This window comes from Chaetodon auriga, chromosome 18, assembly GCF_051107435.1.
Source record: "Chaetodon auriga isolate fChaAug3 chromosome 18, fChaAug3.hap1, whole genome shotgun sequence".
Taxonomy (NCBI): Eukaryota; Metazoa; Chordata; class Actinopteri; order Chaetodontiformes; family Chaetodontidae; genus Chaetodon; species Chaetodon auriga.
The window spans coordinates 13,230,511-13,244,999 of NC_135091.1; the positions used below are offsets into that span (position 1 = coordinate 13,230,511).

The 14,489-nt window shown below is 42.0% G+C and overlaps 1 protein-coding gene across 1 annotated transcript; it reads right to left on the reverse strand.

The window, feature by feature from the left end:
• Positions 1-1,442: 1,442 nt before the first annotated feature.
• On the reverse strand, positions 1,443-14,228 carry LOC143336739 (transforming growth factor beta-3 proprotein-like). The gene is made up of 7 exons (XM_076757024.1): positions 13,459-14,228; positions 8,292-8,455; positions 6,026-6,155; positions 5,759-5,866; positions 5,130-5,295; positions 4,732-4,885; positions 1,443-3,374 (listed from the first exon to the last, which is right to left on the reverse strand). Exons 1-7 carry the CDS (start codon positions 13,802-13,804, stop codon positions 3,216-3,218), a joined length of 1,227 nt encoding a protein of 408 aa, XP_076613139.1. The 5' UTR covers positions 13,805-14,228; the 3' UTR covers positions 1,443-3,215.
• Between the last annotated feature and the right edge of the window lie 261 nt (positions 14,229-14,489).

Consider the following 14,489-nt stretch of genomic DNA (forward strand, 5'->3'; position numbering starts at 1 on the left):
CTGTGTTAGGGGAGGCCTCGCCATCGCTAACCCCTCAGCCTGCTTCCATTACACCGACATGGGAAAAGATACTCTGGAAGAATCAGCTATATTATTTTACTCTTACTGGGAGTCCTCCCAGTTAACAACCACCCAGTTTTGGTTTCACTGGCTGACTTAAAGAAGTAAACAGTGATATCGTTTCAGAGCAGTTGGTGTGTGTGATACTAAACTTGTGAGAGCCCTGCTGGGTTGTGTCACTGAATGCTTCTAGCGCAGACAAATGGTGGACTTAAATGTAACTAAGTGACATGACCTCTCCTTGCTTTTTGCTGAAGGTTTGAAGTCAATCATGCATGGGGCACGGCTGCTCTTTACCGGTAATGTGTGTTTGTTGGTACAGGGCTGTCTGCAAAGCCATTAAAGCCCTAACCCCTGTTTTTAGACCTCGTCATGCCCTCTGGTCTTTGTGTTTCCGTCATGGTCCATCTCTGATTGATTGTGACAGGGAACAATAACGGGCACACAGAGAAAGGGAATTCTCTCTGGCTACTTGTCAGTCCATATTAGCTCAACCCAACCAACCCCCAAATCTGTGCACTGATTGCCAGTCCAGGAGCAGAAGATGACATAAAAATGCTACCAGTTTCTAAAAAGCCGCCATTAATAAAGGCTTTTTAATGCGTAAATAATGGCTTTATTTATAAAACATCAGTAGCAAGCCATTAATAAGAATAATTAATTATTAATAGTATCCAGAAAATCATTAGGTTTCATGAGTTTCTCAGTTTTAAAATAGGTCAACAAGTTTGCAGTTTTTACAGAAGTGATTAACAAATCAAGTGCAGCGGGTTTAACTTTCTAATAAACAAGCAGTTTAGCTCCAAATGTCAATAAGATACGATTGATTTTGCAGGTGATCTGCAGCTCTTTTTCAGAAGGTCAAAGGTTCCATGGGAGGGGTCTTTCTGATGAAGTGTGTCATGCTGGAGGAGCATAAATACCTAGAAGGTGGTACTAAATGTATTTCTCAGGTTTTCTGTGTGATTTATGCTGAGCATTTTATGAAAAGTAAGAAAATAAAGAGACGTCTGCACATTAAGAAGTATACCAAAAATAAGAGTAATTGCTTTTAGCCTGAGAAAGCTGTTAAGCAGCAATCCCTGAGAAAGAGAAGTTGAATTTATGACTTTGCTAGAAAAAAGGCCTCCACATGTGCCTGCAGGAAACAGGTGGGACTGGTGAGATTCAAGTAAGAAAAATTATGTTTGAATGGAACCAAAACATTATGAGAAAGTAGCATTTTAAATAGCATTTCAACATGGCAGACAGGACCAGTGGGTAAATTCATCATTTCCTAATTTGAAGTTAAATGTTTTCACAGATCTATTACATTTGATTATTTAATAGATGCATTGCAACTGCTGGAGTGATCCGTAAGGTTTAAAAAGGGCTCGTACAGGTTTTGCATGTTGTGTTTTTAATAATAATCACGATCAACAAGTCAACCAAACAATATTACTGCCAAAAACGTCACCTAAATGTCACCTAAAGGCAAGATGACTCTGACCGGGTGAATGTCAAACAGTACAGGGAGTCAGAATCGTTCTCCTAGTTTGGAGAAAAGTGAGGTCTAACTGTACATCCAGCCACTATGACTTTTTTCCCCTCCCTCTTCATTTTTTTTTTTTTTTTTTTTTTTTGTTCCATTAGGGCTTCACACTGTAAAAGAGCACCAAAACAAACAGAGACGGAGCAGAGGGAATGAAAGACTGCAGTGTTTTGGGAACACCAGAGTCCTGACTACACATGCGTTTCCTTGTCAGCTGGCTGGAGTGAAGGGTGACAGGTGAGTTGATAGGAGAGCAGGATAACAATAAACAGCTGCATTTTAAATGACATGACACTTCCTGTTATTGCTGGAGAAAAGTGCTCTGATTGAACTGTCTGGGGATGGTCACCTTTTAATAGAACAAGACACAGACTGGATCACATACAACAGGTCAAACTAAGTTGTGTATGGACACAGAAGTTGCATATTCTTTCTAAATCACAATGGAACAGTACCCACAACTTAACATCAAAGTGTTTTCCACCATGGATACCAAAGATACACGTCAATTTTTATCCCAGTTAGTGAAACAATCACTATATCACAAGTTGCATAACAGACCAAATCTGCTATTAATGTAAAAGAAATCTCGTAAAAACCTGTTGCATAACACGTGTTCTTTTCCAGTATATTCTTTGATGTCCCAGAAATAATTTGAACCTGTTAGGGATGAGGACTTCCAGTGAATGGCAGTGTGCTCGTGGCTAGTTTCCATCGCAGTTCTTCCCTTCCATACAGGTCCCCTCTTCTGCTTCTTCTTCTTCCTCTTCTTCTTCTTCTTCTTCTTCTTCCATCCATTCTAATAGATGCACCGCAAAAAAAAAAAAAAAAAAAAAAAAGGCCATTGCTGCTGGCTGGCCAAAAAAAGAAAAAGCTTGGCTCAACGGCTTTGTTCATTCACTTTCCATTGCAAATCCAACAGGCATTCTCTCAGCTCTCCTTTTCCCTGACCACAGCTATGGCTTTGGATACAGCAGCAAGTCTGTCCTTTCTCCTTTTGTGTCTGAAGATAATGTCCACTGTTTGAAGGGAAGGGAACTAAAGTTCAAGGTAAAACCCAGCCTGAAAGGACTCTTCAACCATTCAGGAGAGCACAGTCTATATTTGTGACTATTAACATTATCATCCCAAGGCTAGAAACAGAAAAGCTACTCCACTGACAATGTAGAGACTGTAGCTTTGTGGAATATTTGTCGAAATATACCAAAAAGTAAGTCTCTTTCATTCATTGTCCATGAAGCGGCTCCCAGTTTTTCTTTCGCCTCTCTGCAATCTAACTTTAGGAATGTGTTGTCCAACTTCACAAATCTAAAAGGAAATTACCAAGGTCATACTTAGACTGTAAGAGGAAGTTTGTCTTGGGTTGGACTTTTTAAGATGGAAATAACTACTTGTCATCCAGGAAAAAAAAAACACAAAACAAGGAGAAAAAAAATGATGACCTCAAGTTTTTAAGATGTGCATCCTTACATGTGTGACCTCCAGAGTGGTGTTCAGGTCTAAGCCTCGAGGCCACGGGGTCAGTATAAGTATTTGTCACAGCTAAGAGTCCAAGAGTCAACGTGCATGGGTTTCGTCAGTACCTAGTCAAATCCTGCCATACTACCTCGCCTTTCATGTCCTCTCAGCTACACTTGCAAGACTTGACAATCATGTTGGAGAGCTGCTCCACTTTGGGGGTTCGTCCAGAGTAGTAGAGTATAGTGAGGGGTTCCAGGTCTTGAGGGACACAGCAGGGGGAGGCCGATGCCTCTGGATTCAGAGTGTTGTACAGGCTCAGCAGCTATTGGAAAGCACACAGGACACATAAAACCTCACTTTCAAATTGTGTTTACTGTTGTATTATTTTCTGTGTCTAATGAGCGATGGAGTCATGATCATTTGCTAGTTTAAATCAGTGTAATAATTTGACACTGAAAATCCATCATTACCTTTCGGCCTATCCTAATCCAAGTGGTCTGAGAGAAGAATAGACTTCTGCACCCCATTTTGGCTTTAAAAATCTAGCCCATGATGGGAGACTTTGGCCAATCACAGGTCATTTCAGAGAGAGGTCGTTCATATCGGCTGTTCTACAAATGCACGTGCATGTTCCTTCAGATGGTGAAAGCCCTGTCTCGCACAGTCAGACCTATCTCCACACTTTGTTTTAGCACTGTGCCAGTGTGCAGAAAGAGAAACTGGAAACCTGATTCAATGGTGGAATATCTGTAACTTGTTATACATTTCTCACACCTCCTTTGCCAACAACAGGGTATAATACAAGACATGTGTGTGAACACGTCGCAGCTCCACAGGCAACGTCAGACCCATTAAGTTTGATGCCATGGTGCTCGTACTGACGAGTGGCAAAGAGGCATGATGACAGTCAGTGGGGAGTAACTTCTGAGAGGGGACGGTGGTGTGTGTGTGCGCCGTTCAGAGTTGTGGGGGGCTTTGTGGAGTGATACCAGGCAGTAGAGAGGGGGGTGGAGGCTTTTTTATTTAGGATGTTCAATCGTTGTCTACTGCAGCTTTAAATGTGGTCTAAAAGTGCTTGCTGGACACACAGTGGTGTTGAAACTCAACCATATAGAGCACGTGTGGGCTCAGGAACCAAAACATGAAGCTAAAAGAGGCTACAAGTCAACATCAGGAAGAAACTTCACAGTCAACACTATCAACAGTTTGTTTGGGGAGAGTAACCAGGATGTTGTTTATGGAAAGACACTGATCACAAGGCGCATCATGAAAGTGACGGACAGTGTGAACTGTAGAGGGGTTTTTTGAGGAAAGTCATACTTCTGTGAGTATCTGTGTTCTCTCTCTATTTGGGAGTGTTTTGTGTCGACCCCATTTTGGATTGAGTCTAACTCTCTGGTCTCTTTTTTGTTTTGCGTATTAATTTTGGGCACGTCAGGTTCAGCTTGGGTCCGTTTTAGATTGAGTCAAAAGTTTTAGACCTGTGACGACCTCTAGGTGGAGACAGAGCTCTCAGAAGTGGATGTCTCAAAATTTGGGCAAAATAAAACTACAGCTATCTGCACTGGCTATTTACTACTAGAAGCTAACAAGACTCTATGTTATAATGTTGTAATTTTCACTGTGGGACAGCCTCTCACAAAGTGTCTTGTTTTAAATCCCCATTAGGTTCTTCTTACCGAGCTGTGTGTTGTATCTGAGCTCCTCAGGTATGGGCAGGGCCCGGAGCAGTAGTTAGCATCGTAACCACTGGGCTCATGGATCCACTTCCAGTCCAAGTCACGCCGGAAATCGATGTGAAGCCGTCGAACGCAGCAGCTCTCCTCCGTGTTTCTGTGATGAAGATGACCAACAGTAATCAGTCCCCAAATTGTTATTTAATACCTTCTTGGTCACATATGGGGTAAACCAGATAAAGTGTGTGTCAGCATACACTGTATTTGTACGTACATAAGCTGATATATGCCAAGTATGACATTAATAAGATGAAAAGATTAACCATTAAGAAAATTTGAAGAATTTGATGAACTGACCCAAAGACTAAATGTAGAAGTACATGTGATTTATGTATCCTTACGAGAAGCAGTAGTTCGTGTCCAGCGCTCTCTTGCGTCGGCGTGTGGATTGAGTGTCCAGGCGGTGGGGTGGGATCATCATGAGGATAAGGTGAGGCAGGTACTGTTCCTTTTTCTTGTTCAGGTGATCCAGATCCAAGCGTTTGTGCTCCTCGTCTCCATCCACGCCTTAATTATAGACATGATTCAGGTATACTTAAAGCAACCCTTTAGTGGCCTTTTTTTTCGTGATTGCCCTCAGTCTGAGCGTACAATTTGCAAAATTATTGACTATGACACTGCCATCCCTGTAATTCTTTCACACACTGTGGAGGTGAAACCATGCGGAAAAGAAGTGGGGAAAACTAAGAAAGTGCCTTTTTGTATGCAATACAATATCTATACTTAGTCCTTAGTCTGCAAGAAGTTGAATCAAGCAGCAGACCACTTTCAATATAAAGACAGTCATCACTATTATACCTCTAATTAAACTATATATGACCAAACAAGGTAAGTTAAGGCAGATTTTAAAAAAATTGTGAAGACTCAGGACCACATCAATATGAACTGATGTCATGGTAAGATATGATATGTGCAGACATTAAATCAAAAGGCATAAATAACCATATGACACAATGTTGTTGTAGCCCACCTTTAAACTTCACCTCCAGCACCTCGTTCTCATTGTCAATGATGTCACCATTTGGGTTGAAGGTGTGGCAGGGGCAGTGCACACTGATTTCCAGACCCAGATTACTTCCTGGTGGCAGACAATTATGAAAAAGAGGGCTGTCAATTTATTTAGAAAAACAAGTCTCCTACTTTAAAACTGAATACTTCAGTAACATGTACATGATGATGACCATTAGGAATAAAGCTTGATTTTAGACATTACAAATGCGAGTGACCTCGGTCTCACCTCTGTTCATCAGCCATTCTCGCACTGTTTCAGTCACGTCGAAGGAGACCCACTCTCGAGTACCTTTGGTTAGCACATTCTTGGCTCCAATGTAGCGTTGTTTCCTAATGTGTTCATTTGGCCTCACAATCTGCAAAGAAACAGCAGTATAACAGTCAGTCTGAAGGGCTTTCTCTCAATACTGAAACAGCTTCAACAAAATAACATGCAGAGCAGACTCTGGACAGGACGTCGGTGTGAGAAGAGGCCGTCATTTGTTAAACTCGAGCACCTTTGTTCTAATAATCCAATAAGAGTTTTCATCACTTCTAATGAATCATGCCATGAGCTACAGTAATGTGATTGATGGAGCATTCAAACAGACGATAGGGAGAAAAAGTAAACTAAATTGCAGACTATATGTGACATTAGACTCACTAAGGTGACTAATTCCAGAGTCTGCAGCCATGCTAGCTGTTTTGTGAGGCCATACAAAGCTAGTGCCCTGAGGATTTATTGAGTGGGAATCTTGAATGTGTGTACCAGATATTTCAGTAAAAGTGAAAAAAAAAGTCAACCTGCTGGTAATGCTGGAGGAAAACTTATCCACTGGGGAATATGAAGGTCTATACAAAATGTTATGGCAACCCATCCAATAGACAACTATTGGATGGATCTTGTCTTGAGATATTATGGACCAAAAGTAATATCTGACAGACAGACGTTGCCATCTCTTGAATCATGCCGCAAGTATGGCTAAAAATCTGATTTTTGTTGTTCCTTTTCTAGATGGTATCTTCATGTAGTGCTTGGTGAATTATATAATAAGGGTTAGTCAATGTGTATTTCGAACATCAGATTTTTTTTTTTTAAAGGCCACCCTGTGAGGGTGTACTGGTGAGCTCACTTATTTTGGCTGATTATGTCTCTTCTCAGGGCTGTGAGCATGCTGTCACAGGCTTGATTGACATCTCCAGCATCTGTTATGGCAGGGCAGTTTAATTATACCTTTGTCATTCTGATTGGTTCATTAGCCTTGTCTGTGATGTATGTCATTTCCTGGCCAGGAGATAAAGCTTATCAATGTTTAATTGCTGAAAATAGCTGCCTGCTTTTGATGGAAACAAGGTTGTTGGATGAAGAAGTAAGATAAGATAAGACTTTACTCATCCCACATCGGGGAAATTAAGTAATTTTTTGGAACTGTGGTTCAGTGGATCTCCAGATGTTAAGTAATCCAGAAAAGAGTAAAAAGTGTACTGATATTAAACCGCACAGTAAAAAAAGCTATATACACCTTCAGAACTGGATTTTAATCCTCTGAGTTTGTCACCACAAGCAACATGTTCCACATTACCCCTTGTGCTTTTTTTCATTCACAACATAAAAACATTGATATATTGACATTGTGCTGTGTCCAGTTCATAGCTTATGTTAATAAGAAACGTGATGGTTGTTGTGTGTGTTTTTTGGGAGCACCTTGCATATAAAGTAGGGTTAACGGCAAGTTAGACATGTAGCTCCTGACCTCGTATTTGGATATGAATATAAAACAAACATGAATGTAAAGCAAGAATGTCACTTATTTCATTTCTGTCCCACATTCCCCTCTGTGTTTGAAACTGGCAGTAAAAAAGTTTTGCATGGGTAGAAATTTAAGTTTGTGGTGATGTCACCCCTGACTACAGTATCTTTATATGGTGGTACTGCCTATTATTTTTACTTTAATAATTATCTTTATATTGGATCCTCAATGCCAAGCATATTACAACTGAATAACAGGGACCTGATGACATTGACTACAACCCACAAAAGCGTTTCTAAGTGTTTAGATATTTGCTGAATTTCAAATTCAGCAAATATGAACAGTCTTTCTCCAGAATGAATCACCCCATCTTTAATAAACTCTGCATACTGTTTTGAGGACTGAATGTTAAAGACCTCCTCATAACCAAAATGAGGACCATATTAGATCTGGGCTGCCAGCGCTGCACTAACAGGACCCCTGTCCCGGTTCTGCAAACATTCTGCAGGCCTGTGGAGCTTGTTTGGCTTTTGGTCTGGCAGGTACCCACGCCTGCACCCACAATCTGATTATTGTTGGCTCTCTCTGTCAATTAGAGCTTGAAATCATGTGGTGGACAACTAACCGGCTTATGTAAGATACGTTCTCGACAGACTGGAATTAAAATATCTAGTGACAAAGGACTGAAGCTCCTTGTTGCCTTGACCGTGAGCTTTGCCTTTAATCTTAATAGAAGGACAAGGAAACGGTACCTTTACGCACCTGGTAGAGCTCAATTCGCTGTTCGTTCCTCTTGGCACTTGAGTTTGGCATCCTCAGAGCTCTAAACTCAGCTCTGAAAAGGTTGGTTGAGTTCCTTTCCATGGCGGACACGTTGAAGCGAAAAACCTTGGAGGTGATGCCTTTTGGGCAGTAGAGCAGGTCGTCTGGAACAGAGTAAAATAAAGTTTGGTGAGAGGACATGCTGAGAAATTCTTCATCAGGATCTGATGTAATACAAGCATTGTATGTCCGAACAAAGACCCCAACTGCTACACCACCTCTTGACACATAATTAGACTCTCACTTTGTGATCTTCTTCATATGAGTTGCAACAAAAGTTCTCAGGTAGACCTTTTTCACAGCTGTACACATGGGAACACAAAAAACGACTTTCAACTAAAAGTTTGTGGAAGTATCTCACCAAATGGGGGGGGGGGGGGTCTACCTGTACTTAATGAAGACCAACGTCGGTTAATGTCATGCTTTTTGTAAAATAAGCCACATGGATTTTAGTCCATGTGGGAACATCCTGAGACTCGTCATAGTAGGAAGAGCACCGGTGTTATGAATAACATTAACGATGGCTCTGCGTCATCCAAGTGTCCCAGTAAGACATGACAGCAGCATGTACAACAATTGGTCCCTGAAGCTAAAGCAGCTAAATGGAATTCACCCATTGTTCATTTTATTCTTTAAATAAAATGTCTTCTATGAAAAAGTCAGACATGTATGAAAAAAAACATTTGATATTTCTTGCAGATTGTTATCACTCTCAGTCAACTAATCAAGTGATGACTTGTTTGAGCTCCAGTTAATAACAGTTGCTGTTTTAGCCTGTCCTTCACCCACAACGCAATTTTGAAAAATACTTTTCTGGTTGAGTGGCTTTGGGGAGGAAGGTGTGTCTTTGGATCAAACCTCTATCCACTTGATGTCAGAGTAAATTCAGTCATGCTCCAAAAAGGTGCAGTACTTTTGTTAACTGAGTTGGAAGCAAATGTAGTATTTTCAAACTCTAGACAGCACGGTGATGTGTACCTTTTTCCTGTTTTGATGTATCATCATGCTTCAGATGCTTTCAAATAAAGCCATTCTTAAATATAAAAGTAATGGATTTACAGCAAATGTTTTTCTTAATAACCCAGAGGACTTAGAAACCCATTTACACCTAAAATATGATCTTGTGTTTACTGACTCCTTGATGGCTGGCACGAGGTTTATCAGCCCACAGTGAATGATTAGTGTGGTTTCCTGCCTTATCAGAATTCCTCTCACACATTTTGTCTATATTTGGTGGAAATGAAAATGCTGTAATTGTAATAGCAATATTATTGAGCTTATATGACTTCACCTCCCTGGTATTAGCGTATCAAAAAGCCTGCTATCCTCAGTCCCACTGACAACTTTTTGGACCCGAACCCCTCTCTGACTATGATGACTTCTCCACAACCCAACCTCAGTCATTGACATATGCCAGATTCTGTATGCGTACCATGCTATAAAAGGAAAACTTTCCGATGTTTGCAGTCCAGCCTCTCGATGCAGTAATTTGCCAGTCTTCCAGCAGCTTTCTGCTTCATTTGCACCTGCCACGGCTTTGTGTTGGTTCACAGTGCTGCTTCAGATGCACCAAAGTTCAACAGTTTCAAAAACGGTCAAAAAGTGAGTGTGTGTTTGCCCTCATTAACCAAGGGACAGATAGCCCAGACAGATGTCTCTGGCTCTTTGACACTTTCTTGCCAACAGTTAGACGAGAACACTGATATCACTCTTATGACTCTCCAAGACATGTGAAGCTACCGGCAGCAGCCTGTTAGCTTAGCACAGAAACTGCAAACAGGGAAACAACCTGGCTTTGTCCAAAGGTAACAAAATCAACCTACCAGCAACTAGTGGGGACAAATTACTTTAAGTGTTTGTCTGAACTTTTCGTAGTAAAGAAGACTCAGCCTGAATATACTTCCATCTTTAACGAAAGGAAGAAAATCATTCCTAAAGTGGAATCATCGTCTCTAATGTCAAGTAGGGAATGCTACCAAAACATCCATTAGGATGCTGAATAGGCATACTGCTAATTAGAGCACATCAGCAACATTAGTCATTTCTGCGAGTGCCCCAAAATGACATGCTTACGTTCAAGTGACAAGCTGTGCCCTTAGTAATTATGATGGGAGCCAAGGATGACGTGATGTGACAGTGTAGTAGAGCGACAAAGTTGGTGTAGTGAGGAGGTCAGGGGTGGATGGATGGGTCAACATATCATCGGACTTTACCACAAGCATGACCTGGATCATCCCCTAACCTTAACCGAGTGTTTATTGTTGCAACCATGACAACAAAACATCCCTTACCTTAACGAAGTAGCCATTTCACGATACTTCCCAACCTAACAAAGTCATGATATTATTTGGTGCTGACACTAAACCTTAATCATAGCGTTGTTTTGGAGACAAATGATGTCGTACTGGTGAAAGGGATAAGAAAAGAAATCTGTGTCATTCTAGAGGGCGTGGGCAAACTTTGTGTTTTGTCATTTCATTTGGAGGACTTCCTGGAAGAAATCTGGCACCCTGTGTCCTTTTCAGACACTTGTTTTGTTGCTTGAGTTGATGATAAGAGGACTGAAAGGCAGCAATGGGCAAAGTGGATGTGAAAATACACCTGTCATCAGGTGAGCTTCCCATCCACACTAATTTAAGTAAAACTCACACGCATTGAGTTTTGATGGGAAAGGTTAAGAAACTTTTAACACCACTTCATAGATGAAACTAAACATGAAGACACAGATTATTTAGGAAGTCAAGTAATTTTAGTATTGTATACATAATATATCGTGTTAGTCTGCTGCTTGGTCATTTCTCTTTATCATATTTAACTGAAGAAAATCGCCCCTGCCAGAGTAGAATGAGGGTTCAGCACAATGAATCTATAAAAACTGTTCATCTCGCCTGCACCCGCATATGAAAATCGCATTAACCAGACTCAGTGAGCAGGCTCAGTGTATGCATGTGGATATACAGGGTATTGACAAAATGCATATTTCCAAGTATGAGGTCATCTTGGACACATAAAAAACGCTCACTGCCATGCCAATACCACAGTTTTAAGATTGAGAAAGTAAAGATTGGAGAATGTTATGAGCTTGTCGACATTTTAACTACCTGAGAAGTAGAGATGTTGACTAGGGCACACACATACAGGTACTCACAGCATGTGTCGGTTCAGCACTTGTGCTCTGATACTGCCATTTTTTGTTTTTCAACTAATCACATCAGAGTTTGGCATGAAGACTGTAAGATTATAGTCAAAGAAACGCAGGTCTTCACTCAACTGTAAGAAAAGTACACGTATGTAAACCTGCCTTACATCTCTGTATCTGAAGCCCATCTGTGGCTCTGAATCCACCACCAACTCGAGGCATCCACTGCCTGGCGCTTTTGTCAAAACCATTTTGTGAGATTCAAAACAGAACATTGCTGAGGGAAAATAGGTCTTTTGAGAAACACCTGTTGATTTCAAAGGGGCTGTGATGCAATGGTCTTGGCTTTGCTTTAGACCATGAGGCCCTCTTTGGCTCCTCCACACGCACAGTATTTATCCTATTCTACTTTCTCGGTAATCCAGACTCAGTCGAACCACATGCTGTACGAATCTCCCTCAAGTGCTGACACATGTCCCTCTCAGCACAGGTTTTCCACTTCCAGTTCATAGCTTTTAATTCTATGGAGGGAAGCGGTTGAGCCAAACAGAGATTTAGCACAAATCACTTGAAGTAAAAACAATGTGAGCCTCGCAGGGCTTTACTGATAATCTTAACAAATGGCTCACAAACAAAATAAAGCTTGTTATTAACCAAGCAGTGAAATATTACCTAGTGGCAATAAAATGACGGCACAGTGGAATCATTCAGGTTTAAGGGGATGAATGCCGGCTCAGTTTCACACTCAATTAACAAAGTTAAACCTGAGCAGTGCAGTCAGTGATCTCATGCTCATGGGCCACCCGTGTGGGTGATTCACTGGCCAAGACAGGCAGTGGGGTCCACACAAAACTCCATCTCGACGTGGAGGTGGGTGGTATTGATGCGTCAGTGTATGGGAGAGCTTCACGGGACCCCACTCCTCCTCCTCCTCCTCCTGTACAGACAGACCCCAGGGGGAGAGAGGGATCCCTGTATCCAGACTATTGGGGAGGTCCCTCCATCGTCTAACTTTTCCTGTCCACCTCTGTTAACTTTTCCTACTCCTTCTCCTAAAGGCATCCCCATCCGCCTGGGCAGATGTCCCTCTCATTTGGGCCTGACTGGAAAGGAAGTGGGAACATCTGGGGAGAAGGACAGGATCCATGGAGGAAAAAAACAAGAGGAGGAAGAGTGGAGTCAGGAGTAGGAGGAGAGTGACTTTCCTGGAACACTGGTGGGTTAAAACAGGTTGGTGAGCACCACAGTAACAAAGTACATCCTCCAAGTGCACAGCGGGTTCACCTTTCATTTTTACAAAGCCTGACAGAGCTCTGACATGTCTGCACTTTTAAAAACAAAATCTACTGTTGGTTCACAGATTTCTTATATATGAAAGCCCCTTTCTGCTCTATTAGGGGTTTTGTTTGATGCTCGAGCTCCAGGGTGCAGACGAGAAGACTGTTTTCACTTTCATCATACATACATGATGATTACATGACATCACAGCTAGTCTGGAGGTCAGTCCTGGTCCAGCAAGCAGCATAAACAAGAGTGATGTGGAAATGTGAAGCCTCCAGCATCTCCTGTCCAGCAGTTAAACTTTTGCGATGGAAAATATCTGTATATTTATAGATTATGTGTTTCTCTATGAGAGAGAAGGCGTGGGTGTCATTTCATTATTTTTGAACTACGCTATTGAACTTTTTGTGCTAAAACCATATGAGGCATATCATTATTCAAAGCAGAGTATTTTTATATGCCTGTAAACGTGTATAAAGGTGATATTTAATGCCCAAAAGACAGAATTATAAGATATAAAACACCCCTGATTGGTTATCAGTGACACATGAACCCAGCTGTAGGTTTGAGAGTCGTGCGTCTGGCACTTTATTTGGTGCGTAATTGCGCACTACAGACCTACTGATTGCTGCCATTAAGGCGGGAAGGAAAGAGAAACTCGGCGGCCTAAAGAACTGTCATACTTACTGCTTTCTGGCGGTCCGTAGACCATGTTGAATTTGTATATCTCCTTGGCATAGTACTCTGTCTCCGTGTTGTCCTGACCGCAACTTTGCTGCCGATCCCTCCTGAGCTCCTCCAGCAGCTCCTTGGTGCTGTTATACAACGCTTGGATCTGATACGGGATTTTACTCGGTCCGAGGGAGTGCGGAGGACTCGTCAATCGGAGTTTGCTCAAAATCTGACCTCGTATCGCCTCCACCCTCTTCCTTTTCACATGGTCGATATCCACGGTGGCGCAAGTTGACAGAGACGAGCTCAAAGTCGCGCAGTTGAGGAGGAGGACAAACAGCAAAGCCTTACCCAAATGCATCTTTCTCTCTGCATCTGCTTCGCCCGGTAGTTGTAGTGTGCAGATTCACAGGTCAAGTTCAGATTCAGCCCCGCTGCTGCTCTCTTTCAACTTTCTTGGGAGCTAATGATGAAAAACTCCTCGCTTAGTTCGTTTTCTTGCCGCAGTCCCTTTTGTTATCAGCAGACATCCAACTGTGAGTTTGCCCATTAGACATTACTCAATTCAAAGTCCCGAACAGCGGAGGCTCTCCCGCATGTAGAAAACTTATCCGGCACAAATATATCTGTGGGAACAAACAGACTTCTCTTTTGCATTCTTGAGCTCAGTCCAGTAGGTTTAAGTCGTCCCGCAGCTTGGCATATTCCTCCTCTTTTCTGTCTCATTAAAGTCTAGTGCTGCTTTATTGTCTCTGAGGAGGCAGACCGCAGCCTGTCAGGTTAACGAGGTATGTGCGACTTTGAGCGGTCTGTATGGCCCCACATGTGTTTTATACCGCTAGTTTCTGACGTTTGATGGAGGAGGGACCGCAGGCACCCGGGGGAGCCCGAATCATAACAGGGCTCACTGCGATGCGCCAGACGTCAACTGTGGCAAAAGAGACTGTACAATACAGCCTGTTGGATTGTCTGACCAGCTCGATCATTGAAGTTGGAGAGTTTTAGTTTGAGCAAGTTGTTTTTAAAGTGAAGTAAAGATGTAGTCC